We start from the raw sequence: 26476 nt of genomic DNA, 5'->3' as shown, positions 1-26476 counted from the left end.
CTCCGAGACAGTGGTATAAGAAGTTTGACACCCTTATGAGTAGTAATGGTTTGACACCCTTATGAGTAGTAATGGTTTCTTGAGGTGTCAGGCAGATCATTGTTGTTATGTGAAGAAGCTTGATGACTCCTATATCATTCTTCTGTTGTATGTTGATGACATGTTGATAGCAGGTGCTTGTAAACAGGAAATAAGAAAGTTGAAAAGGGAGTTGTCCAAAAAGTTTACAATGAAGGATTTGGGTACTGCAAAACAAATCCTTGGGATGAGGATTACTAGAGACATTGATGTCTTGAAACTATCACAAGAAGAATATATGAAGAAGGTGATAAAAATATTTAATATGAATGATGCAAAACTAGTGAGTACTCCTTTGGCTAGTCACTTTAGGCTATCTAAGGAGCAGTCACCTTCTACAGAGCAGGAGGGAGACCACATGGTGAATGTGCCTTATGCTTTTGTTATTGGCAATCTCGTGTATGCCATGGTGTGCACTAGACCAACCATAGCTCATGCAGTGGGAGTTGTGAGCAGATATATGAATAATCTTGGGAGTTGTGCGTTATATGAGTAATTCGGGTAAACAACATTGGGAAGCAGTGAAGTAGATTCTCAGGAATTTGAGAGGCATTGCAGACTCAACATTTTGTTTTAGAAAGTCAGACTTGGGATTACAGGGTTATGTAGATGCTAACATGGCTGGAGACATTGACGGCAGGAAGAGTACCACTAGATATATATACACAATGGGTGGTATAACAGTTAGTTGGGTCTATAAGTTGCTTAAGGTAGTTGTTCTTTCCACTACTGAGGCAAAATATGTTGTTGTGACCGAAGCCAGCAAAGAGATGATATGGTTGCAGTCTTTCTGGGAAGAATTAGATCTCAAGCATGGGAATAATGTGTTGTATTGTGACATTCAGAGTGCTATTCATTTAGCAAATAATCTTGTTTATCATGTCAGAACAAAGAACATATAGGTGCATTATCCCTTCATCATATCGGCTCTGAAGGATGGAGTCTTAGCACTTGAGAGGATTCAAGGAAGTTAGAATCTGGCTGATATGTTGACAATGACTGTTACGATTGAGAAACTGAAGTTGTGTGCAACTTCAGTTGGACTTCTCTCTGAGGATTGAGAAGTTTTTGCCATTGCAGGGGAGATATCAATGATGGATTAGTCTCCAAGTGGGAGATTGTTAAGTTGTGGAGCCTAATCAATGCCCTACGCTGAGTCAGTACATGGATCATGAAGGGGATTAAGGGCAATTTAGGGATTTCACACTTGTAATCTGGTTGCCCTTATTTTCTCTTTATATATGAGGGTGTCGTTGTTTGGGTTTTATCACCTTAATGAGGATCATCATCCGAGGAGCATCAATTGTAGCCCGAGAGAGGTTAGAGAAAATACCGGTAAGTGTGTGTGATTTCTCTTGTAAACCATTTCATCTTTATAGTGGATTACTGTAGTAGCAGAAGACAGCAGGTAGTCTCACCTTGAGGCAAACCTGTATAAATCTTGTTGTTTTTCCGTGCTTATTTTTCCTTTCTTCCGCAATTATTATTATTGCTCTAGTTAGTTTGGAATTAGGGAATCTAATTCCTAACAAGCTAGTCTAAGGCTGATCATGTAATGATTGGCTAGCTAGTGGTGAGGAAGGGGCTTGTACTAGCCGGTCAAAGGCTGATCATGTAGTTGTTGAACGGGTTCATCCAACGATTCAACTAGTCTTGGCATGCTTGCAGAAACTTCAAAATCTGGTGGAGGACCATTTATAGTAAAAGGGTTGTTCGTCAAAGAAGGTGATATCAATAGAAACAAATGTTATGCCAAGAAGGATTATAGCCACATAGCTTTTTTATGCTTGGAGTATCCCAAAAAAATACACTTAAAGGATATAAGATCAGGTTTATTTTTGCCAATTAAAAGATTATGAACAAAACACACATAATTAAATATTTTAGTAGTAAGTTGAAAGGCTTGTTCATAAGGAAGAAGTGATAAAAAAATGGACTTTCTGGCCAATAATAATTGGAGGCATATGACTAATAAGATAACAAGCAGGCAAAATAATATAAGGCCATTAAATTGTGTAGCTTTCATGGACAATAATAGGGCTCGAGCAACTTCTAAGAGATGTTGAGTTTTTCTTTCACCAACACCATTTCATTATGGTGTAGGATGTTTGGTGGATGATCATTTTATTGTTGCAAAAGGAGTGGAACTGAGATGATATTCTTTGGCATTAACTGAAAGAAACATTTAAAAAAAATTGAATTTCAACAATATAATAAAAGGAATCATATATAGAGAAAATTTTAGATCTATCTTTCATTAAAAATAACCAAGTTACTCAAGATTGTCCGCAAAGAAAAATGGAACAGGTCCCCAAACATCTGAATGCACCAAAGAAAATCAACTCAAACTAACCTTCTCAAACCAAGAAGAGAATTACTCCTATGGTGCTTGTCTAACTCACAAGGTTCACATGATAACTTCGAAATAGATTTCAAGGAAATAACTAAAGAATGTAGTTTGATCAAAGAATGATTCCTCAATCGGCTATGCCATTTAACAACTTGTTGAATATTATGTGGAGGTGCAAGGTTCATTGCTAAAATGATATCATTATGTAGAAAGTCAAGCCCTCCTCTTGCATGGCCTCCACTAATCACCTACTTGGTTTGGTCGTCTTGAAAAACATAATAAGAAGGATAAAAGGTGTTAAAATTTTAAATCTTTCTAAAATTTGATTAACAAAATTCAGACTTAGGGGGAATTTGGAAACAAACAAAACACTGGACATAAGAAAGGATGGGGATGGTGATGAAGAACTAATTCCTTGAACCTTGGTCTGAGAGCCTGTTGAATTTATGGAAAAGATAAATACTTCATTGACTTCATTCACTTATTATAATCAAAGTACATGAACCTCTATTTATAATAGAGGAAGGTAGTAGAGTCCAATTACAATAAAACTACTTTTGTCCCAATTACACCCAAACTCTAACACTTAAAGATTAGTCTTAGCATAATTAAGTAACTCAATATAGATAAAAGACAAACATAACGCAAACTAAAACTCTTCTAGAACTTGACCATAAGATAAAGATGCCTTGTGTGAGTCCTTCTTGATCTTCCAACTTATTTGATAAGGATGTCAGCTCATGGTAATCATGGTGGGTCCTATCACTAATGGGCTTGGGCCCATCTTGTGGGCCTTCCTTGGTTGTGTGGCACATCTTATAATACCCTTAGATATGTGGGCCTTCCTTGGTCGTGTGGACTTGGGACTATCTTCCAACAGAGCCATCAACAATTGAAACATATCGATTAGTAGGACATGGAGATAAGGTGGACGTGTTACCTAGTTTTCAATAAGATGTTCAAAGACACTTGCATTAATAATCTAGGGTAAAGTACTGGAATATGAAAAAGAATGGCATACTTGTAATAGAAACAATGGCATGAGGACGATTTGAGGATGATAGGGGTGAGGAGCCAACTTCTTTGTTTTCTACAACAACATATGTTTAATTCATGTGAGTTGGAATTTTTGGAAAAGAGAAATAATTCATTGACTTATTAATAACTGAGTATAATGAGCCTCTATTTATGATAGAGGAAATAAGTAGAATCAAATTACAATTAAATTACTAATATTCTATTTACACCCAAAGTCAAACACTTAAAGAAACATCCTACAGTAATTAAACAACTTGACAAGAAGACTGCACAATTAAAACACCTTTTAATTAAGATTTTTCTGTGAGACTTCCTTTAACACTTTTAAGACTTCACCATATGAATTGTTGCTCTGTGTGACTTCTTGATGTGAGAATCATGTAAGACTCTTCCATGCTTATTACCCCCTCAAGCTTAAATTTATAACTTTTGCTTGTAATGAAAAAGATTTTTGGTCTTCAAGAAAAAAATTCTTTATACCCTAATGTAGATATTCTGGTCATATAAAATTTGATTACCACAACACGTGAAATTCTTCATGGCTTATTTTGTCACCTACCTCATCCCTCATACTTCTTCTTCTATTCGTCCCCTCAAAGCTAGGGATAAAAAAGAATATAGAGACCCAACGTGGACAAATCATGTATGGGAGAAGAAAATAATGCCTAGTCGCATGACAAAACATCATACACAAATCAAAATGGTTATATTTTGAAAAAAAAAAACTTCACTTAATTTCAATGGCACAAATGGCCTAATTTTAGGCTTGTAAAAGAGACTACTCACTTTTATTAGGTAGCTCAAACAAAAATCACCTCTTGGATGAAGAATAAAAGACTTGACTCAATCTAGATATTGGGCCACTCCTATACTTTGTAGGTAGTTGGTCTATGTCGATTTCTATTTCTATAGAAATTTGATTTAAACGATTCTTTTTGAGTTGGAAACTAGACTCGAATATCTTTTCCAACAGAATATAATTTGCTATATGAAACATATGTTAAGAGGGTTAAAAATCTAATGAAAAACATGAATAGGTAAAGAAAACAAAAGGAAAAATGAGAAACTCTTCTTGTTTCTTTTTCTTTTTCGTCTTCTTCTTCTTTCTCCCTTTATTATCCATCTTCTTCTCCTATTCCATCTCAGATATTTGCCTGTTATGATACCATGTTAAAACTTAGGATTTCATGGTGTATAATCAAAGTAGAAGAGGAATAAGGGGTGAAAAGAAACCAAAGGAGAGAAAGAAGAAAAGGTTAAGGAGGGGAAGAAGGAGAGTGACAAATTGGGAGAGGGAGAAAGAGGCTTGAGAATTAGGGTTATGGACTTAGTCCAAACCCACCCCCCTTAAGCTCTATTTATAACTAATAAAAGTAAATATTATAATTATACCCTTCACCCTAGTAAGAGAGAAGAAGAGACAAGAAACTTAAACTAATTACATCATACCTTCCAATAGAAACTTTCTCAAAAGAGACTTCTCATATAAGGCAATTATTTTTTAACATAACTTGACCAATTTACAAAGAAAATATTCAAGACATAATTCTGGAATAAGGGAGATTTAGGACACTTATTTTTAATCCAGAATTAGGAACAAAACTTTCTAAATCAAATTTTTTTAGACTTTGTCAAAAAAAGAAACTAAACTCATAATGGGAAAAACTTCTCTTAAGGAAACTAATGTAATGTGAGATGAAATAGAAGAAAATTTTAAGCAAGGAAAGATACTCAAGCTGGTAAAATCTTGAGTTGATTTTGAAAGAAAATAGGAAACTCAACCAACATTAGCAACTCAAAAATTAAAACAAAAAATTCAAATCTTCATTTGCAACAAGATATCAGCATGACCTTTGATTCCTCCAATGTAGATATCTTTCTTTAGTAAGATTAGATTGAGAAACTGCTTATTGGGATAGAAAGTAGACTCACATAGATTTTTTTTCATATATAATTCTCAATATAAATCCTCAATAATGTTGGTAAAAACCATTCTGGAACTTTAGGCTTTCTGCTGCTACATGAAACTTTTTTGCTATTTGACCTTTGGTGGTTCAGATGTCGATTTCTCTTTCTAGAAAAATCTGATTTCAACGATTCTTCTTGAGTTGGAAAGTAGACTAAAAGATTTTTCCAAAGGTAAATAATTTACTATAGGAGAGTAAAACATCTAATGAAAAAAAGACTTGGGAAAGAAAGACTTAAGAAAAATGAGAAACTCCTCTTTTTCTTTTATTTTTCTTCTTCTTCTTCTTCCTCCCTTTCTTCTCCATCTTTTTATTCTTTTCCATCTCAATATTTTTCCCACTTTAATACAATGTTGATTTCTAGGGCCAACACATAAACACAAAGATCTCGAGGGAAGGAAAGAAGAGAGGAACTATAGCTCTTGGGAGAGACGAGAGAAGAAACCAAGTGAGAGAAATAAGTGGAAAAGATCGAGGTATAAGAACGAATTTGAGCCAAGGGGAAGAGGTTTGAATGCTCTACCCCATGCCTTGAGGCCATATTTATAGTTGTGTAAAGGTGTTTATAATGACTACAATGCTCTTAAGGCTACATACTTCAAAAGGAAAATGACATAAGAGAACATACACCAACTTGCATAATTATAATTCTATGTCATCAATATGAAAGTTCTCCATATTTACTAGTTGTACCACTCCTACACACATGGGTGTCTCTTAACACTTTAGACCATGTAAGGACTTTTGTAAGCTTCATACCAATTTTCCCTCAACCATATATCTAGGGGATTTTTGCATATATATTTCCTCCTTACTATTGCCATTGAGAAAGACATTCTTCACATCTAGATGAAAAACAAGCTATCGAGAGTTAGCAACAAGAGATAATAAAAGACATTGAGTTGAGCTTGGCAATAGGTGAAATTTTTTCCTCATACTCAACCCCATTACACTGAGTACAACCTTTGGCCAAGAGTCGGGCTTTAAGGCAAGCTACGAAGCCATCTAGATTATGTTTTACACTGAAGACCCATTTACAGACTACCAACTTCTTATTGAATGGAAGGGGAACAAGTCAACAAGTTTTATTCTCATAGATGGCTATCATCTCTTCATCCATCGTTGATTTCCATCTTGGATATTGTAGGGCTTCCTGTTAAGACTGGGGAATAAAAACAAAAGAAATAGAGGCAAGAAATTGACAGTGAAATGAGGATAATTGATGAGTTGATAAAAAAATGGGAGATGGGGTGAGAGGTAGATGGCCATGTGCATGACCTAAGCACTTTTCGAAGAGTGACCGGTCGAGTATCAAATGGAGGACCAAAAATATGAGGAGAAGAAGGAGAACTTACCTCAGAGGGGTCTAGAGACTCCATAGGTGTAGTGCCAGTCAATATTCAGGGGGTGGAGCAGATATGTTATCACGGCCATGAATTGCTTAGTCATCGATCAACATAATAGGCTTAGAAGACACATTAGCTATAGGGAAACCGGGTGGGGCACTAGAAGATGAATAAAAGGGTTGTTCTTCAAAGAATATCACATCGCAAGAGATAAACATCTTCTTAAGAGAAGGATTGTAACACATGTATCCTTTATGAGTACTAGAGTAGCCCAAAAAAGAATACATTTGATCACCCTCAGATCCAATTTAATAGTATGTGGGGATGTAACATGAACAAAGCAAGTACATCCAAAGACTCTCAAAGGAAGGAAAAACATCTCATCAAAAGGAAATAGATGAGAGTATGATATCTTATTACCAAGTACCGAGGAAGGTAAGCTGTCAATGAGAAAACATGTCGTAAGGATGGCATGTGGCCAGTAAAAGTGAGGCACATGCATATGGTGCAAAAGAGCTCGGACAACCTCAAAAAGGTGAACATCGTGTGTACTCAGCAATAGTCGATGCAAGGTGAACATGCTCACGAGTCTTATGGTTAGACATGCAAGACGAGTTGCACCATTTCTTTTTTAAATATGCATTCAATGGAAGAAAACCATTTATTGGGTCCCTCCCCTTGATTGTATAGTTTCATGATGTTTAAGTATATTTTTGTAAATAGCTCTTATGTACATTAAGTATTTGTAATGTATTACTTTTTTATGCATTTTTAATTTAAATATATTTTATTAATATATTCTGCTGAATTGACCTATGAACCAACTAAACAAGTCATTCCATGGTTCCGATTGTATACCTCTTACAAGGAACATTATAAACCTCATGTTTTCTAATAATAATAATTATTATTATTATAAGTTACAAGTGATACATTGAAAGAGTGCAAATTGAACTAAGCAGTAGAGTCCATGTGGTTTGGTCACATGCATGTCTAGGAAACTGAAAGACACTCATTAATTTGGAGTAGATTGAAGTATGTAGGCCAAGAAAGCGATTGTATTACATGTACTCTTTAGCCAAACAAGTAAGTAATTGATGAAGCCGTTTAAGGTACTTAATTGTTACTTTTTTATGCCTCAAGAACACATCATGGGAAGCCTTAATTGCTTTACGATGTTTGATTATTTTGGACTGATACGTTTCACACATTCATTTCGAAGATGGATATCTGGCTAAAAAACTGGAGGATAGATTAGAGAAACTTGATTCGTTGTACTCAGATTCTGAGTCACTTCACAACCGACACAAACTATTTTCGATAGATGTTATCGTACTCCTGTCAATTATTTCATAACATGGTTTACAATTGCTTCACTTTAATTTGTATTTATGAGAGTCGGTGCCATGATGAAAGCGATTGCCTTCTACCTGGGCAAAGTTACAGAGTCTCTTCTTCGTTACATCAACCCGTTTCAAACTGGATTAATTGGCCAAAGATTTAAACAGAAAAACAAAAGGGGTTAATTGATTTGAAAGATAATATTGTCCCATCATCTTCAAAGAGGTTTGAGTCCATCCATAAAACCATCTTTTCCGGTTTTTATCGCCGTCGTCAACCTTAACCCTGGAACCCAAATGCTGAGCTTTGAAATCTGTCTTTTCCGAAGTGACGAGATTAGGAGTTGGTTACACATCATAGAGGAGACAGGCGTGGTGTTTGGAGTAGAGACCAAACATCCGTAGGTGGGGAGAAAGAAGTGAGAAAGTGAGTTGGGACCAAACAATTGCAGAATATTTAGTGGTATAACTCACCTGCAAATGAAAACCTCCCGTGGATTCCCACCTACAGGCTTTAATTACCGAACAAAAGAAAGAAACAAAAATCCAGCGGAAGCTATACCCATTCAGTGATTGCTCCCCCTTAAAAAACTAAAATGCAAAAGAAGCTAGTGGGAGTGAAGAAATCTTCTCCGAAGTTCTCCCGATCTAAACTCCATTAAATAATTCCACAGGTCTCTTGCTACATTTTGTAATTATTTTGGAGTCTCCCAACTTAATCAGAACCTGCAAAAAGGAACAATCCCCGCCTGCTGGCGCTCCCAATCCTGATTGCACTTACGTCACTCATCTCTATCGTCACTACAGTAACCCTAGTCTATTTTTTTTATTCTTCTGGGATTACGCGATGAAAATACAGTCTCTTTTTGGCGATAATAACGAGAGTGCCACTTGCATGGCATCTTCTAGGTTTTCCCTCAAAGGTTAAAAAATGGTGGGTAATGTGGTGCCGGTGGCTGTCGCTTTAAAGCTGGTTCTCTTTAAAGTTGTAATCAATGGCGAACCTTTCAAGTTTCAAGTCTGTGCTGCTGTACGGAATAAGAAATTAAGGTGGGTATCGGATACCAGGTTTCATGGATATCCGAAAATTCTAAGTTCAGGTTTCAGGTTCATCCCATTGGTCGAGGGTTAGGTGATTTTGGGTTGAGGATGCGTTTATCCAAAGCAGACTCATCGGGATAAAATGGAGATAAGAAGCAACGTAGACTTCCCAACATTATTTTAAGAAATTCATTGTACATTTATTTGAATTGGCAGATGAGGGAGCTCATTTAAAGGGTTTTCTCTCTTCACATAAAAATGCACCAAATTAATTTGCCAACAACAGTTGTGGGTCTCATCGACAAAGATGTTTTCCTTCCTTCTATTTTGTCCTGTTAGATTAGCCATGCTTTAGGGTAAACTTTTTATACTCAAAAGAAATTACCTTTTAGTCCCTCTTACCCCCATAATTAATAAAGATATCTCTCTTAAATGAAATTGATGAATATACCTCCCTTACGAATGGAAGGGATTCCCCATCAACCGAGTGGCATCTTTAGCAGGTAAGTGATGTTATACAAACAACTTCAGTTGAGATACATGGAAAACTAGATGCATTGTAGTGGTCTTGGCAGCTCCAATTGACATGCCATTGGACCTTCACGTTCAAGGATCCATAAAAAGTGCCTAGATAACAAAATGAAAGCTTTTGATTACGATGTTGCACCATTGACATCTGGTAATGTGGTTGAAGCTTCAGAAATACAAGACCTCCTACTTGGAATTGGTGTTCGGTGTAGTGAGCACTACTTTGTAACAAACACTTTAGTTATCAATTATCTGATAAATAGCATGGAGAAAAATGTAACAAACAATTTGGTTCACCTAGAGACAGCCAAAGTAATATAAGACACATGTTTTGATTTATATTCAACCCGTGATAGTAATAGCAGGTATGAAAGAGTCTTACATGAGTCTCATAGCAAGAAGTATCATAGAGCTAGAATTAATATGGAGTCTAAGAGGAAGTCTCATATAAGAGTCTTAGTTAAAAATATTTTAGTTATGTTAGTCTTTTATTTATATTCAATTTTTAATTATTCTAGTCTTATCTTTTAGTGTTTAACTTGGGTACAACTAGGAGAAGGGTAGTTTAATTGTAATTAGATTCTACTTGTTTCCTCAATTATAAATAGAGGCTCATGTACTCAAATTACATCAAGTTAATGATTTTTTTTCTCTTTTCTAGAAATTCAACATGGTATCAGAACGAGTTTTGTGAGTTAACTCGGTAAACCCACTGAGATAATGTTATCCTTTTTTTATCAATCATCTCAGGTCCGTATTCTCTCTTTTTTCTTTCTTTCTTATCATAGTATCCATTACTTTCTTGAAATTCGCACCTTCATATTGAAATTTTGATATTAAAAATTATATATTTGTGGAAATATCTTCAAGTCTACTTTCCATAACAAAAACAAGTTTGGAAATCAGAGTTTTCTACAACAAGAAATCAATATTTGAAACTGTAAAGGTCAAACTAAAAGAGAGGATGGAGCTGGAGCAGGAAGCTTAGACTTTTGAGCCATTTTTACCATCAAGAATGAGACTTTATATGAAAAATTATATATTAAAATAAATATTTTAAGTCTATTTTCTTACTTATCCAACTAATTTTCAATCTGAGTTTTCTAGAGAGAGATATCAATCGCGGAAGATTCAACGATCATGTTGGCCAAAGAAGAAAGAGTACTTAGTTAGGCAAGATTAAAAAGTCCAAAATAGATTAGATTATTTCTATAAAAAGAAGTATATTTTATGAATAAAATTTATCAAATTCTAGTTTTAGAAGCAGAAAATTTAATGTCAATCTAATCTATATTTAAGGAGACATTCACATCGGAGTCATCAAGGGTTAAGCAAAAAATGAAGCAAGAACGAAGATTTTTTTATCAAATTAGGTGTGAATTTAAAGATCTTTGAGTCTAGTCTCATCAGCAATACAATATTTTTTTCCTGTTATCTCTCCATTTATTACCGTGAATTGAGTTTTCTTTTCTCCTAAAATTTAATTTTTTTTAGCCAAATTTCTCTTCTAATCAGAGAATTTTGGTTAGACTTAATTACTCCATGTTGTGCTCATTCAAGGTATGCAATATTTTGCTTCTATGTTGCTTTTAAGTTTTGCATTTTTGTTAAATGGTTGTGAATCTCCTGCATAGTTAACTCCAAAAAATTATGTTCACCCCAAAAAAAATTATACTTGATCAAATTTATTAAATTCTACCATCATAGTCCCCCCTAGTTTTTTTTTTTTTTAAATAAAAGGTCACTTTGGAAGTCTTAAGTATTGCATAGTTGCCACCTTCTAATTAAAGTTATTTTCCTCTAGTATTTGTTCAGTTTATCTTCTTGTATTTTTATCACTTCATAGTAATGCTTAGATCCACTACCTAAAAAGTATAGGTGTGCCTAATATCTATATTGAGTCAAGTCTTTTATTCTGAACCCAAGGGGTGATTTGTATTTGAGATACCCTTAAAAAGCGAGCAGTCTCTTTGGTAACCCCAAAGGTTTGCCGTTTTTTCGCCTTTAAAATTGAGGGGAGTGTGTTTTAGACTATGACCATTTTGACTAGTGTAAGAAGATTTGTTGTACAACTAGGATTGATTTTTTTTCTCCTATATTGTGTTTTGTCCAAACTTGGTCTCTTTGCCCCCATCTTGAGGGAAGAAAATAGAAGAAGATGTGCAAGAAATAGGTACTTTGTTCCACATGTTTTGGGAATTTTTATTTGAACAAAATATTCAAGAACGGGAGAGCACAAAAGATGAAGTTTTTTAATTTATGAAGATTTTTTTTTAGCAAAAGAAAAGTGAAGACCAAGAATTTTTTTCATTGCAAATTGAAGTTATAAACTCCAACTTGAGGGGGAGTTTTGAAGTGTACGTATGGAAGAGTTTTACATGAAACTCATAAAAAGAGTCTCTCAAAGCCAGAATTAATATGGTGAAGTCTAAGAGGACTCTCACATGAGGAGATCTCACATAAGAGTCTCAGTTAAAGGTGTTTTAGTTATGTGATTTTCTATTTATATTTAATTGTTCAATTGTTATAAGACTTATCTTTTAATATTTAACTTTGGGTGTAACTGGGATAAGGGTAGTATAATTGTAATTGGATTCTATTTGTTTCATTTATTATAAATAGAGATTCATGTACTCAATTACATCAATTCAATGAAGCTTTTCTCTTTTCTAGAAATTCAACAATGATATTTTATGGGAGATGTAACACAAAGAGTAAAGAAAACATTCATGAGTACTTTGCTAGATTCAGAGGGTTACAATATGAATAGGAAATTGCACAACCATATGCTCTTGATACTGTGACATAGGAAAAATAGAGAGAGGACCTTGTTTCAGCTATAAGTCTTGCAAATCTACCATCTTACTTGGATGTTGCCAAGTCACAAGTAGTCACTTCTACAACAATACCCTCCTTCAATGATGTATGTGCTACCATGCTACAGATTCTGGTTAAGGAGTCCAACAATCGGCTAGACCAAAGGAAAATTTCAATTATGTTCTCCCATGTTGAAAAACATATATAGAAGAGTCTTACATGAGTCTCACACTAAGAACTCTCATAGAACCAAAATTAATATTGTGGAGTCTTACATGAGTCTCACACTAAGAACTCTCATAGAACCAAAATTAATATTGTGGAGTCTTACATGAGTCTCACACTAAGAACTCTCATAGAACCAAAATTAATATTGTGGAGTCTTACATGAGTCTCATAGGATGAGGTCTCACAGAAGAGTCTCAGTTAAAAATATTTTAGTTATGTTAGTCTTTTATTTATATTTATGTGTTCAATTGTTCTAGGATTATCATTTAATATTTAACTTTTGGTATAACTGAGACAGGGGTAGATTAATTGTAATTGGATTCTACAAGTTTTCCCTATTATAAATGCTCATTGTAGTCAAATTACATCAAGTCAATGAGGATTTTCTCGTTTCCAAAAATTCAACATGGCATCAAAGCGGGTTTTGTGATTTGACTCACTCAACCCACAAAGATAATGTGATCTTTTTAACATCTATCATCTCTAGTAGTTTAAGTCCGTATTTTATCTTTTTTCTTTCTTTCTTGTCCCAGTACCCGATGTTTTCTTGGCATTCGAACCACCATACTAAATTTTTCATATTTAAAATTATACATTGACAAACATATATTTGATTCTACTTTCCAACCAAAAAATAATTTTGGAAATTGAAGTTTTCTAAAAAGGGAAATCGATATTTGAAGCAACAAAGGTCAGACTGCAAGAGAGGTTCAAGCAACAACAGAAAGCCTAACATTTCTAGACATTTTATACCATTAAGAATGAGACTTTATATAAAACTTATATGTCAAAAGATAGATATGTAAGTCGGATTTCTTATCTACTAAACCAATTCTCAATTTGAGTTCCCTAGAGGGAGATGTCAATATTAGAAGAGTTAATGGTCAAGCTAGCCTAAGAAAAAAAAGTACTCACTTCGACTAAATTTCAAAGTTTGATATCTATTAGATTTTTTCTCTCAAAAGAAGTATATTTCATGAATAAAAATTATACTTTAATTAAATTTAATGACGTCTAGTTTTATAAGGACAAAATTTCATGTGAATCCAATCTGTATGTAAGGAGATATTCGCATCGAAGTCGGCAACCATCAAGCTACAAAATGAAGAAAATAAAGTGTTCATAACACATTTAAGAACGGAATTTTTTTGGCAAATTAGATATAAAATTAAATCTTTTTGAGTCTAGTTTCTTAATTAATAATGTTTTTGTGAATATGATATATATTGTGGGAGATATTGATATCAGAAGTACTAAAGGTCAGTTATGCTGTAAATTTCTCATTTTTCTATTTCCTCTCCTATTATCTCTCTGTGCATTGGTGTAGATTGAGTTTCCTTTTCTCCTAGAATCTTACTTTTTTAATCCAAATTGCTCTTCTAATCAAAAAATTTTGGTAAGAATTAATCACTACATGATGTGCTCTTTCAAGGTAAGGAAAATTTTCCTACTTCAATGTTGTTTCCAAGTTTTGCGTTTTTGTTACTTGGTTGTGTATCTTATGCATCGTCAACTCTGAAAAATTGTGGTCACCCCCAGAAAACTTATACTTAGTGAAATTTATTAAGTTCTATCGTTATATTTTCCCCTAGTTTTTTTTAAAGGTCAGATTCCTTTGGAAGTATAAGTGTTGCATAGTCGCCTCTTTCCGATTAAAGATATTTTTTTCTAGTATTTCTTCAGTTTATCTTCTTGTGTTTCCATCACTTCAAAGCAATGCCTAAATTCATTACCTAAAAAGTATAAAAGTGTGTCCAACATCTAGTTTGAGTCAAGTCTTTTATTCTTCACCCAATAAGTGATTTGTGTTTGAGCTTCCCTTAAAAGAGAGTTGTTAGTTCAACTCTAAAGTTAGGCATTTTTTCTACCTTTAAAATTGAGGAGAGTTTGTTTTAGACTTGACCATTTTTGCTAGTGTACAGAGCTTTGTCATATAGCTATAAATTATTTTCTTCTCCTACATTGTGTTTTGTCCAAGTTGGGTCTCTATGTCCTTTTTATCCCCAGTTTGAGGGGCAGTAGAAGAAGAAATACATAATGAGGTATTTTGTTCCACATGTTGTGGTAATTTTTATATGACTAAAATATTTAACAAAGGGGAAGAACAAATGATGAAGATTTCACATCTATGAAAAAATTTAGCCAAAGAAGATTGAATATCAAGATTAAAGACAAAGAATCTTTTTTATTGCAACCTGAAGTTATAAACTCTAGCTTGAGGGGGAGTGTTGAAGAACAAATATGGAAGAGGCTTACATAACTCCCATAGTAAGAGGTCTTACAAACCAAAATTAATATAATGGAGTTTTACAGAAGTCTCACAGAGGAGTCTCAATTAAAGGTGTTTTAGATATGTTGGTCTTCTATTTATGTTCAGTTGTTCAATTTTCTAGGACTTATCTTGTAGTATTTAAATTTGGGTGTAACTGGGACAAGGGTAGATTAATTGTCATTGGATTTTACTAGTTTCTTCTATTATTGTTATTGGATTTTACTAGTTTCTTCTATTATAAATAAAAACTCATTGTACTCAAATTACATCTAGTCAGTGAAGTTTTTCACTTTCTAGAAATTCAACAAGCAATAGTCAAATTATGTTTGAAGTATGTGAATTTCATCTTTAGCTAATAATTGTGCCTCCAAATCAGCAATGTGCGTTGTGCCCTTCATATAGCTCATAAAAGTTGGTGGAGAATGACTATAATTAGCTTGAAAAGGAGTTATGCCTATCAAAGAGCAATGGGTGTATTATATGCCCATTCAGTCCAATGTAAAAAAAGTACAAAGTGTAAGGTTATGCCTCAACAAAGTAATATTTTTGTAACATAAATAGTTCTCAAAACAATTGTTCGCTACCTTTGTTGGATCATCAGTCAAAAGATAATTAAGCAGTACTTTTATGGAGAGCCATTTCCATTATACTTAAAAACTTTGACCAAAATTGACTTAGAAAAATTGGGTCTCAATCCAATATTATTGCCTGGGATGCCCTAGGTAAGCGCACAATGTCACAAACTGTTGGATTTACAATCCCGTGATGTTTAATGTAAAAGAACTAGATTAGGTGAAGAAGAAACTAACAAGAGAGAGAGAGAGAGAGAGAGAGAGAGAGAGAGAGAGAGAGAGAGAATGGCCTGCTAAGAGAAAGAGAGAGTGAAAGAAGGAAGGAGGATTAGGTTAAGTGATGTGCTTAATCCTTCCCCTCAACATGTATTTATAAAATTGGAAATCTCAAGAATTACATCAATGCTTTTTACCCTATGAAGGGAGAAAAAGGACAAAAATGTAAAGATAATTTATGTAATTGCCACTATACTTGAGTTACATCTTCCAACACTCCCCCTCAAACTGAGGGAGAGAAAATATCTTAGATACCCAGTTGGCATATATGGTGGTCTGAATCTTAAATGTGACCAGCTTCGTAAGGATATTTGTTAGCTATATGTTGATTTCTAGGGACACGACACAAACATAAGAGATCTCAAGGGAACAAAAGAAGAGAGAAATTCTAGCTCTTGGAAGAGATGAGAGAGGAAACCAAGGTAGAGAAGGCAGAGGAAAAGTGGGAGAGGTGTGTGGACGAATTTGAGCCAAGAAAAAGAGGCTTGAATGTTCTACCCCATTCCTTGAGGTTACACTTATAGTTGCGTGAATGTACAATGACTAAAATAACCTTTGGGCTACATGCTTCAAAAGGAAAAAGGACATAAGAGGACATCCACCAACTTGCATATTTACAACTCTATGCCATCTTTATGAAAATTATTTTTATTTACTAGCCATGTGACACCTACACACGTGGGTGTCTCTTAACAATCCCCCTCAAGCTGGTGTTTGTAACTTAACTTGTGTGTTTGAAAAAAAAAAAATTGTTTGCCTTGTTTTGACTCATCTTGTTCTTGTTCACATCCTACTTGTAGTCTTCATTTTGTTCTCATTTTCTCTCCCCTTTACTTGGATATTCTAGAAACACAAAAACTTGATTACCACAACACATGAAATTCTTCATCGTTGGTTACCACTTTCTTGTACTTCTTATTGTACTTCTTATTGTACTTCTCCCCCTCAAGTTGGGGATCTCTTTGTTCTTTACAAAGAGACCCAGTTTCACAATATAATGGTGAAAGAAGAAAAATTACTACTAGCCATACGACATAACTCCATACACCAGTTAAAATAATCATAGTCTGAAACACACTCCCATCAGTTTCAATGGCGGAAAAATAGCCCAACTTTGGGGCACAACTAAAAGACTACTCACTTTCTAAGGGTATCTCAAACAAAAAATACCTCTTGGGTGAAGAATAAAAGACTTGACTTTAGTTGGATATTGGGTACACTCCTATACTTTTTAGGTAGTGTTATAGGCATTGCTATAAAGTGATTAAAAAAATAAATTGAAGAAAGTACTTAGAGGAATTAAGGGTATGAGTAGGGGTGGCATCGATCCAAGCCGAGCCCGAACCTACCAATGTTCAAGCTGAGCTTGATTTAAATATTTCGAGTTGAACATCGAACCAAGCCTCGTCTCGAGCCTAAAATTGTTATCGAGCTCGAGCCCAAAAATTTTAACAGAGTTTGAGCCGAGCTCGAACTTCAACATACATTTTAAACTTTTCAAAAAATATATATCAAATAAATTGTATATAAAATTATGCATACATTTTACATAAAATTGGGCATAACCTATATATATATATATATATATATATGTATATATATATATATATTAATACATGTATAGAATTGGGCATGACCTCTACTTAAAACTAAGCATAATCTATGCATATAATACCAGTATAAAATTCGGCATAACCTCTACTTAAAATTGGGCATAATCAATATACATAATACCTGCATAAACACTTCATAAACACACCATAAAATTATCTATACAGTCCATAAACACTCCATGAAATTGTTTATACACTCCATAAAATAGTCTAAACACTCCATACACTGCATAACATTATGAATAAACTCCATATAATAATCAAACACAACAAATTAAATGAATTATCACTACCAATTTACAATCACCCAAATAAAAACTATAAATCCATTATAAATTTACAAACTATAGTTATTTCTCTTTATGCTAGAAAATAATATACGACCCTGTATGAGCAAAATCTCCACCTATGACAAAAACAAAAAAATAAAATTAGTTATTGTCAGATAAAAAAATACTCTTCCACTTACTTAATGTCTGTTAAAATATTAAAATTACCATGATGAGAAAAACATGAAAAATCATGTACCTGGTAACATTATCTCTACACTCTTCTTCTTAGGCTATAATACTAAAACAAAATTTTAATAAATAAAACTAAAAAATATACTAAATAATATCATAATAAATAATTAATTAAAGAAACTCACTTTTTTATTTTTCTTTGCACCGTGAAGATACTGAACCCAATCACTGCCACAAAACAAAGCTCGAACTATATTTGGTGCCAAGGAAGAACAATATGAGTCTATTACTCTACCACCAGAACTAAATGTAAAGTCTGAAGCTACTATGGATATGGGGAATTACAAGGATATCTGGTGCCATCTGAGATAATACCCAAAATTTCATATGATTCATTTTTCACCATTCTAAAACATCAAAATCATATTGTGAAGTTCCCTCACAACTATATACACCTTCTTCAAGATAAATTTCCAATTCTAACCTTGGTGAATTAACTACATCAACTTGTTTCATATCATTCATTAACTTTGACCAACCAGAACTTGATGAAGGTTTACGACTTGTGAAAACACCCATAGAGCTAGTACTTGAAACAATCTCTTCATTTCTAATATCCACATTATATAAGGATACATATTCATCGTAGATCTCATATAAGGTGCATCGAACTGAATTTATATTCATTGTAGCTTCCTCTTTAGAATATATCTCTGGAAAACATATTTCAATCAACCTTAATTTGACCCTTGGATCCAAAACTGAAGCAACAACCATCAATAAATTGCATTCATCCTAGTACTTAAATTTCTCTTTCATTCTACTAACAATTGACCTAATGAAAATATTTTCATTTGTAGAATAAAAATTCAGAACATCTTTTACCCTATATACCTCACTAAGGTACAAATTAGAAGTAGGGTAGTCACTCCCAGAAGCTATATTAGTAACTGCATTAAAAACTTCTAGAATCTCACACACCATGTCAACCTTTTCCCATTCATCAAGATTTGACAAACAATCATAAGTTGGTTCTCTAACTTTAAATCTAGAGAATGCATCTTTGAATTTTAATGAAGAAGACAACATGTCATAAGTGGAGTTCCAACGAGTTGGACAATCAATAACCAACCTCTTTTCACCAAGTTCTAGTTGTTGTACAATTTTCAGAAAAAGTGTGTAGCCTCAGACAGATTTATGAATTTGACACTTTCACGCACATTATTAATGATATCCTTAATCTGAACAAGACCTTCTTGGACTAATAAGTTCAAAATATGAGCACAACAATGCACATGAAACAACTTTCCACCACAAACCAATTTTTTTTTCCTTGAAAAATCTTCTTTCAAAACTCTTATACAAACATCATTATATGCAGCATTATCAACTGAAATACTAAAAACTTTATTTTCGATCTCTCACTCCTTCAAACACTTGTAAATAGCATCTGCTATATCAATGCCACGACGAGGATGAGGAACATGCACAAAACTCAAGACTTGTTTTTGTAGCTTCCAATTACTGTCAATAAAATGCCCAGTAATAACCATGTATTCAATCTTTTGATTTTGGGACTTCCAAAGATCCATGGTAAGACTAATCTTATTAATCTCTTTTAACAAAATTTTCAATTTCTTTTTCTCTGCCTCATATCCCTCCATACACTCCTTCTTAATGGTCTTACGGGATATTTTTTCGTAATTTATATTTGCCATCTTCATTAAAAAAATTAAATCCCTCATCTTCTACTATCATGAATGGATGATCATACATAAGAATCCAATGAGCAATGACTACTCTCATTTTAGGTTGATCATATTTTCCTCCAAAATCCATAAAAGGAAGTCCATATGGACTCTGATCAACAGTAGACCCCACTCCCACTGGTTGAAAGTTTAAGGTTTTTTGTTTTCTCATTGCCACTTTTCTACTAGTGCAACGTTTCAAATATCGATTCATATATGTGGTCACCTCACTAAGAAATAACACTCAAATTGATTTTACAATGAACACATTGAGCCTTTTTTGTACCATTAAGTGATATTTCTTTGAATTCCAACCACACATAAGATTTTTTTTTGTCTTTTTGAAGTATGGGTAGTGTCACCTTCATCCTCACTTATGGTAATTTCATCTGGGTCCACTTCTATGATAGAGGGTAGTGACTCTGGTGGAGTTGAGTCACTATTTATGGTCACACTAGAACGAGTGTTAATTATTGATGTCAATTGAAGAGGTGTTGACATTCTTACTTCCACAAAAAAACAAAATTACAAATTAATAACATAAAGAAAAGAAAACATGTTATCGTAATTTTAATTCTCTCAAGTTAGGACATGATTTTTGTCTACACAATTGCTTCAAACAGCAAGTTATCGTAATTTTAATTCTCTCAAGTTATTGAAAAAAAAAAAACAGAACCAAGTCACAATTGAAGCTGCAGAAAAAAAAGATAAATACTAATCATTGCATTTTGGATAAAAAAGTCCACTACCAGATAAAATATAATTAATATGGACACAATCTATATGAACAAAGATCAATATAAGTAGTGAACTAGCAAAAGTAGATGTGCAATGTACATTGAAAATGTTGATAATCCACATATTGTGACTAGAAGAAGGGCTTTGAGACTTTGTCCACAGGAAAATCGTATAAGATACCAAATGTAGTACAATATATGAATGATCATAGTACAGAATGCAATGCCGAGCAAAGGATGAATGATCCTTTTCGGCTTAAACAGAATCTTAAGAGAGAACAAAAGTTTATGCATTTAAAACTAATACCGTTGATAGCAATATAGGTGGAAATTGGAAGGTCAAAGTTTAGGCGTGTAATCAACTACATGGTCTGCTAAATTCTCTTCATGCTTAAAAAAAATCACATGATAGAAAACGAATACGAGTTAAACTTATTGATTGAGAAAAAAAGGTAAAAACATGATTAAAATGATGTATTTAACTTTATCTGAAACATATACAACGAATCCCAACGTCCTGTCAACTAAAGGCTAACTTGACTTATAGAAGATAAAAATGAAAAAAAAAAATCAACATCGAAATTGCAGAGGAAGAAAACATACAAAAGATAAAAATGAAAAAAAAAATCAACACTTACAGAAACAGAGAGTATTCGCCGTTCAGGGATATCTCCAAAACTTTTCCAAGAATGAAGGAGCACTGCTGAAACGAAGCAAGTGTTAGAGATTTAGTAGGGTTAGGTCGACGACGCAAAAAAAAAATAAAACATTAAATAAAAATCTTACCTCCCGTCGGACCGTTGCTTTCATTCATTGGCGAGGAAGAACTTCGGATGAAGAAATCAAAGAGGAAGAAATCATAGACGAAAAAATCAAAGTTTGGACAGAGATTGAGGAATCAAAGAGGGAGAGGGAGAACGAGGGATTTGAAGACCAAAATCCCTCGTTTCCCATGAATACCCGCCGACGGACAACAATTTTCGTGAGGAAATCATGCTGAAACGGCATGGAAACGGTATAGAAGTATGGGTTTCTCAAGCGCAAGATGGAATGGAAGAGACAGGACTCGGGACTCTCTCTTTCCCAAAAATTTTCCTTACTCCCCCACGCCGCTCATTAAATTAACGAGCAGGCGAGCCGAACCTGGCTCTGCTCGAGCTCGACTCATTAATCAAAACGAGCTCATTTATGATCTCGAGCTCGAGATATAACGAATCGAACCGAGCCGAACTCGAGCCACTCACGAGCCTGCTTGGTTTGAAGTCACCCCTAGGTATGAGTAATGTTAAGAAACACCCACATGTGTAGGTGTGGCATGACTAGTAAATAAGAAGAACTTTCATAGAGATGGCATAAAGTTGTAATTATGTAAGATAGTGTAAATCTTCCTATTCAAGAGGAATTTGGAGCCCTGGGACTTTTTATTTGGGCTTTGACTCTTTGATGTTCCAACATCTCTTATAAAAACTGAGGAAAATTTAAAGATATAAATGAATTTGATTTCTTCAGTGACAAGTCTTAGATATGTAATATGTCTTATATGAGATCTGGGTATCAGATAAGGAAGACAATTATTAATATCCATTTTGTTTAAAAATCGGATGATGGATAATTGGTTAAAGTTGCCCGAGTTCATTAAAAAAAAATGTTGGGTGATTGAACGAAATTGCCACCCCTATGTTATGGACTCAATAATACTGAGTCATCTACTTTACTTTTATTATTTATGTTGCTTTTAATTTCGAATTTTATTGATTTGTAATAAGGCTTAAAGGTAGGGGTAGAATTGGATTTTTTAACCCTAACCTATGTTGATGTTAATTACCCTATTTAAGGGGTAAGAATGGAGAAATAGAACCTAAGTTCGGATTTAGCTTAAACTAGAGTACACTAGGTTAATCTAGGTTCTCCTCGAGCTCCCTCTTCTGGGATTTTGGGCGTGAACCTTTCCTTCAGCGTTAGAGCTTGTGTAGTGGGTTGGGGAGGTTGAGAAGGGAAGAGAATCGGAAATCTCTACCCGACGGGGTGGAGAGAGACATGGTGTTTCACGGAACTAAGGAGGAAGAAGGGTTGCGTGAACCCCTTCTTCAGCCAAGGCGAGGGCGGAGGAATTGCTGCTTCATCGTGACGGCAAGAGGCTTGCTTTGTTCATGGAACCGAGGACGGAAGACGAAGGAAGAGAATCGAACCCTGTCCGGGAAGAAGAACTCTTCTTCCTTCACGGCGAAATAGGGTCCCTTCACGGCGAAACAGGGTCTTTCACGGCAAAAATAGGGGATACAATTTACCTAAGTTAAAAAAGGTAAATTGAGATAGATTTTCCTGAGTTCATAAGGTTGGAGTTTTATTATTAAATTACCTGCGTGAATAGTGGTTTACCTGTGCGTGAATAGTGCCTGAACTCATTTGTGAGAGAAAAAGAATTATGTTTCCAACTTAGAGTGGTTGGAGACGAAATTCTTGGTTCTTTACGGAGAGTAAACCCGTGTTCGTGCTAGATTCATCAGTATTTCGCCGAGTTACTAGATCCATGGCGAGGGACCATAACAACCCTATGCATAGTTACACAAAACTAACAAAGAATTGAGTGAATAGGGGTGGCATCAAATCGAGCCGGTTCGTGAACGGCTCGAGCTCGGCTTGGTTCCGACTTAGTTCGATTCGGTTTATCTAGATCTTGAACCAAGTTCGAGATCCAAATGAGGCTTGTTTAAGTGAACGAACCGAGCTTGACCGAACCATGGTTTGGTTCATAAGCTCACGAGCTGGCTCGTTAATTTAACAAGCTGCCCTAGAGGTCAGAGTCAACAAGTCATCTTCAACATTGTTTGACTCTTCAACTTCAACTTTGATATTTTCGTTTTGGCTTCTCGGGAATCAGGGAGAAGAGGGAAGAGGTTGCCAAACTATGGATTCAAAACTTGAGGCTTCAAAATCGGGCAAGTTCAAAAGGAATTCCATCGGCTAGTTCTAATAAATTTAGAGGAGACGACATCGGATCAGGTAGAGTACGCGAGGTTGCCAAGCTATGGATTCATCCATTTCAGGCGGTGAAGGGCTTCCAAGACTTTCGAAGAGCCATCTTTTAGTTTCACGGGATTAGAAAGAAGGAATAGAATCTCTTCTGCCCCTTCATGCTTTCCTTTGGTAAAGCACAAACTTTTTTTGTGTGTATGTGGCTGCATTGTTGTCTTTAGTTGATCTCAGTTGTACATTCAGTAGGGCTTGCACCCAAAAACGAAAGAAGCAACGTTCGGTGGACCAAGTTGTGTAACGAATTATTCCCGAACTCCCGAATTTAACTTTGGAACCTAATAATCGAGGGCACCAAAAGACTATCAGTCGTGAAAACTTGCTACAGGTTAGAACTTAGGTTATTTCGTTTGTGATTCTGAGTCAGGCCGTCACCCTGCCTGGTCATGTGTCGTCTCCTTCGTTTCAATGGGAGAGGAGCACAGAGAAACCCATATAGGGGTTTATGTAGCAATACAAGCATAGTCTAAGAGATACTGATTTAAAAAATATTTTGATGCCAAATCTATTTTTTTCTCTTCTAAATTATAATTCGCATAAGTTAACTATTTAATTTTCTAGATGCTGATTGTTCTTCAACTTTTTGTCTTAGGTGGTTGGTGATGTGCTAAGGATTCGTCAAATACTGACCAATTTAATTAGGTAAATACTACTATTTCATATTCTTACAAGATCTCCTAAGAAAATACATACACATTTATCCTTTTGGATTTGTTACATCATATGTTTCTCTTATGTGAGAACATTTTATACCTTATTAAGCTCAGATGAATACTGTTTTTTTAGTTAAATAATGGACCTGAAATTTTAAATGTCAATAATCGTCAGAGAGAGAGGAAAAGCAAAACTGCTCTTTATTTACAGACAAATAATTGTTTTGAATAAAGTATATAGTTAATTATGTTATTTTTTTGAATAATTTTATGTAGAGTGTTTAGATAATTTTATATATAATTTATTTAATATGTATAGTTTTAAATATAGGTAGAAACTCGAGCTCAAACTTAAACTTGGTTAAAATTATTGGGTTCAAGCTCGGTTACAATGTTAGGCTCTACGCTAAACTCGGCTTGAGTTTGAGTTCAAAATATTTAAATCAAGCCCGGTTCAAAGATAAGCCAATTTGGGCATGATTAAATGCTACCCATAAAAGAACATTAATTTAATGAAAGATAAAACCGAAATACGATGGCGCTCAAATGAAAAAGATTTTGTAATTTGATGACGAATCTTTGCATTCCGCGTATTATAGGCGCCAAAATTCAATTTTCCAGAATCTTGAAAGAAAAGGTAGTGCCGGTTGCGAAATTCTGTAGTTAATCCTGACCGTCTATTCTCTTTCAGAAAAATCAATGCTTCAAAACTCCGATCTGCGTCTAATTCTTTCCACCATTCACAGCTCACCTCGCTCCCTCTATATATAGACTTCGTCTTCCCCAACTTTTATTCACTGGAGCCCAATCTCGCCAAACTAAGCGATTTTTTCTCTTTCAAATCCTCGTCTTCTATTTGTGCTTTGTGATACTTGTCTGATATGGCGCCCAAGGCCGAGAAGAAACTCGCCGAGAAGAAGCCGGCAGAGGAGAAGAAGGCTGAGAAGGCCCCCATAGCGGAGAAGAAGCCCAGGGCAGAAAAGAAGCTACCGAAAGATGCCTCTGCTTCCGACAAGAAGAAAAGACGTTCGAAGAGGAACATTGAAACTTACAAGATCTACATCTTCAAGGTCTTGAAGCAAGTTCATCCCGATATCGGAGTTTCCAGCAAGGCCATGGGCATCATGAACAGCTTCATCAATGATATTTTCGAGAAGCTTGCCCAAGAATCGTCGCGGCTCGCAAGGTACAACAAGAAGCCTACGATTACTTCTCGGGAGATTCAAACTGCCGTTCGTTTGGTGTTGCCCGGGGAGCTTGCCAAACACGCTGTTTCTGAAGGAACTAAAGCTGTGACCAAGTTCACCAGTTCCTAGGTTAGGTTTTTGACCTCCTTTTCTCCGGTTAGATTTAGGGTTTACTTTTCCTAGTGAAGGGCTACCGTAATTGGGAGCGAATGTAAAGATTTCTATGCGTTGATCTTCTTCGTTTGATTCTTTCCGGGTTGTAGAAATATCATCCAATTACGGTTGTAAGATGTTTAAATCTAAGTGCTGTATCTTTATCTCTTAAGAATCATTTGTATTAGCTTCGTTTGAAACCTAACCCAGTTTCACTTTTTTACTGGCGCAAAGCCAACGAATCTTCTGTCATGAAGCCAATTCGCAAATATCTTTACTAAAGTCGTCTAGCAAATGCATATTGTTTATACCGTTCGCTCTAGTATGGTATGAATTTGTTGCTCCTTGTGGTTTACCCTTGTGACCCATCAGTGGAGGACTTGTTTGCCTCTTTACCTGGTCAATTAGGGTGGGCATTTTGTATTGCGATATTTGGAACTATTCTTAATTTCAACAAGACATGATATTTATAATCTTAGTGCATCATAACCAATTAATGCCAATTAAGAAAATTGCATTCTATTGAGTATTTTTGTATATTTTATCACTATAGATTGCAAAGCAAGTTTTTTTTTTTGTTTGAAATACTTGTAATGTAAAGAGAATTTGTTACAATGCTGCTAACCAATAGGTGAATTAGCTAAAACATCAAGTCCACAATTGCAAGGAGTATGTAACTTTGGAAGGTGGATTTAAGCCCATTTGTTGATTGAACTCCGTTGCTGTTGATGAGTTTCCACATTGTTGCTATTTGTTTTGAGACAATATTGTTGCTTCGTTTTTTGTTTTGCCATTCTTGGGCACTGCTGGAATTACAACCTATCAAAGTGGTAAGAAATCATCTGGTATTGCACCAAAATTTTAACAGGAATCATCTACCTTCAGTTTGCTCTCTCAACCTACGGATGGTGCTCCTTATTGTGATGATGCTAGTAGACTTCAAGTATGCTTTCCACTGAACTCATAAATGTACTTGCCTTGCAGACCCACTTCCATCTTAATTTGCATACGCAATTTGGCACCATATCCGGTATC

At 34.8% G+C, this 26476-nt stretch overlaps 1 protein-coding gene across 1 annotated transcript; it reads left to right on the top strand.

Moving 5' to 3' along the window:
• Positions 1–24903: 24903 nt before the first annotated feature.
• LOC137938711 (histone H2B-like) lies at positions 24904–25660 on the top strand. Its single transcript, XM_068783719.1, has one exon. The coding sequence runs from the start codon at positions 24983–24985 to the stop codon at positions 25415–25417; it is 435 nt and encodes a 144-aa protein (XP_068639820.1). The 5' UTR covers positions 24904–24982; the 3' UTR covers positions 25418–25660.
• The last annotated feature ends 816 nt before the right edge of the window (positions 25661–26476 follow it).

Source organism: Aristolochia californica, unplaced genomic scaffold, assembly GCF_029961685.1.
Source record: "Aristolochia californica isolate CCGP_79_NKW_82.1479 unplaced genomic scaffold, dmAriCali1.0.hap1 SCAF_8, whole genome shotgun sequence".
NCBI lineage: Eukaryota > Viridiplantae > Streptophyta > Magnoliopsida > Piperales > Aristolochiaceae > Aristolochia > Aristolochia californica.
This window is presented reverse-complemented; position numbering and strand designations above follow the sequence as displayed.

Coding starts and splice junctions, on each gene's coding strand:
- LOC137938711 (XM_068783719.1), top strand. CDS start 24,983: ATGGCGCCCAAGGCCGAGAAGAAACTCGCCGAGAAGAAGCCGGCAGAG.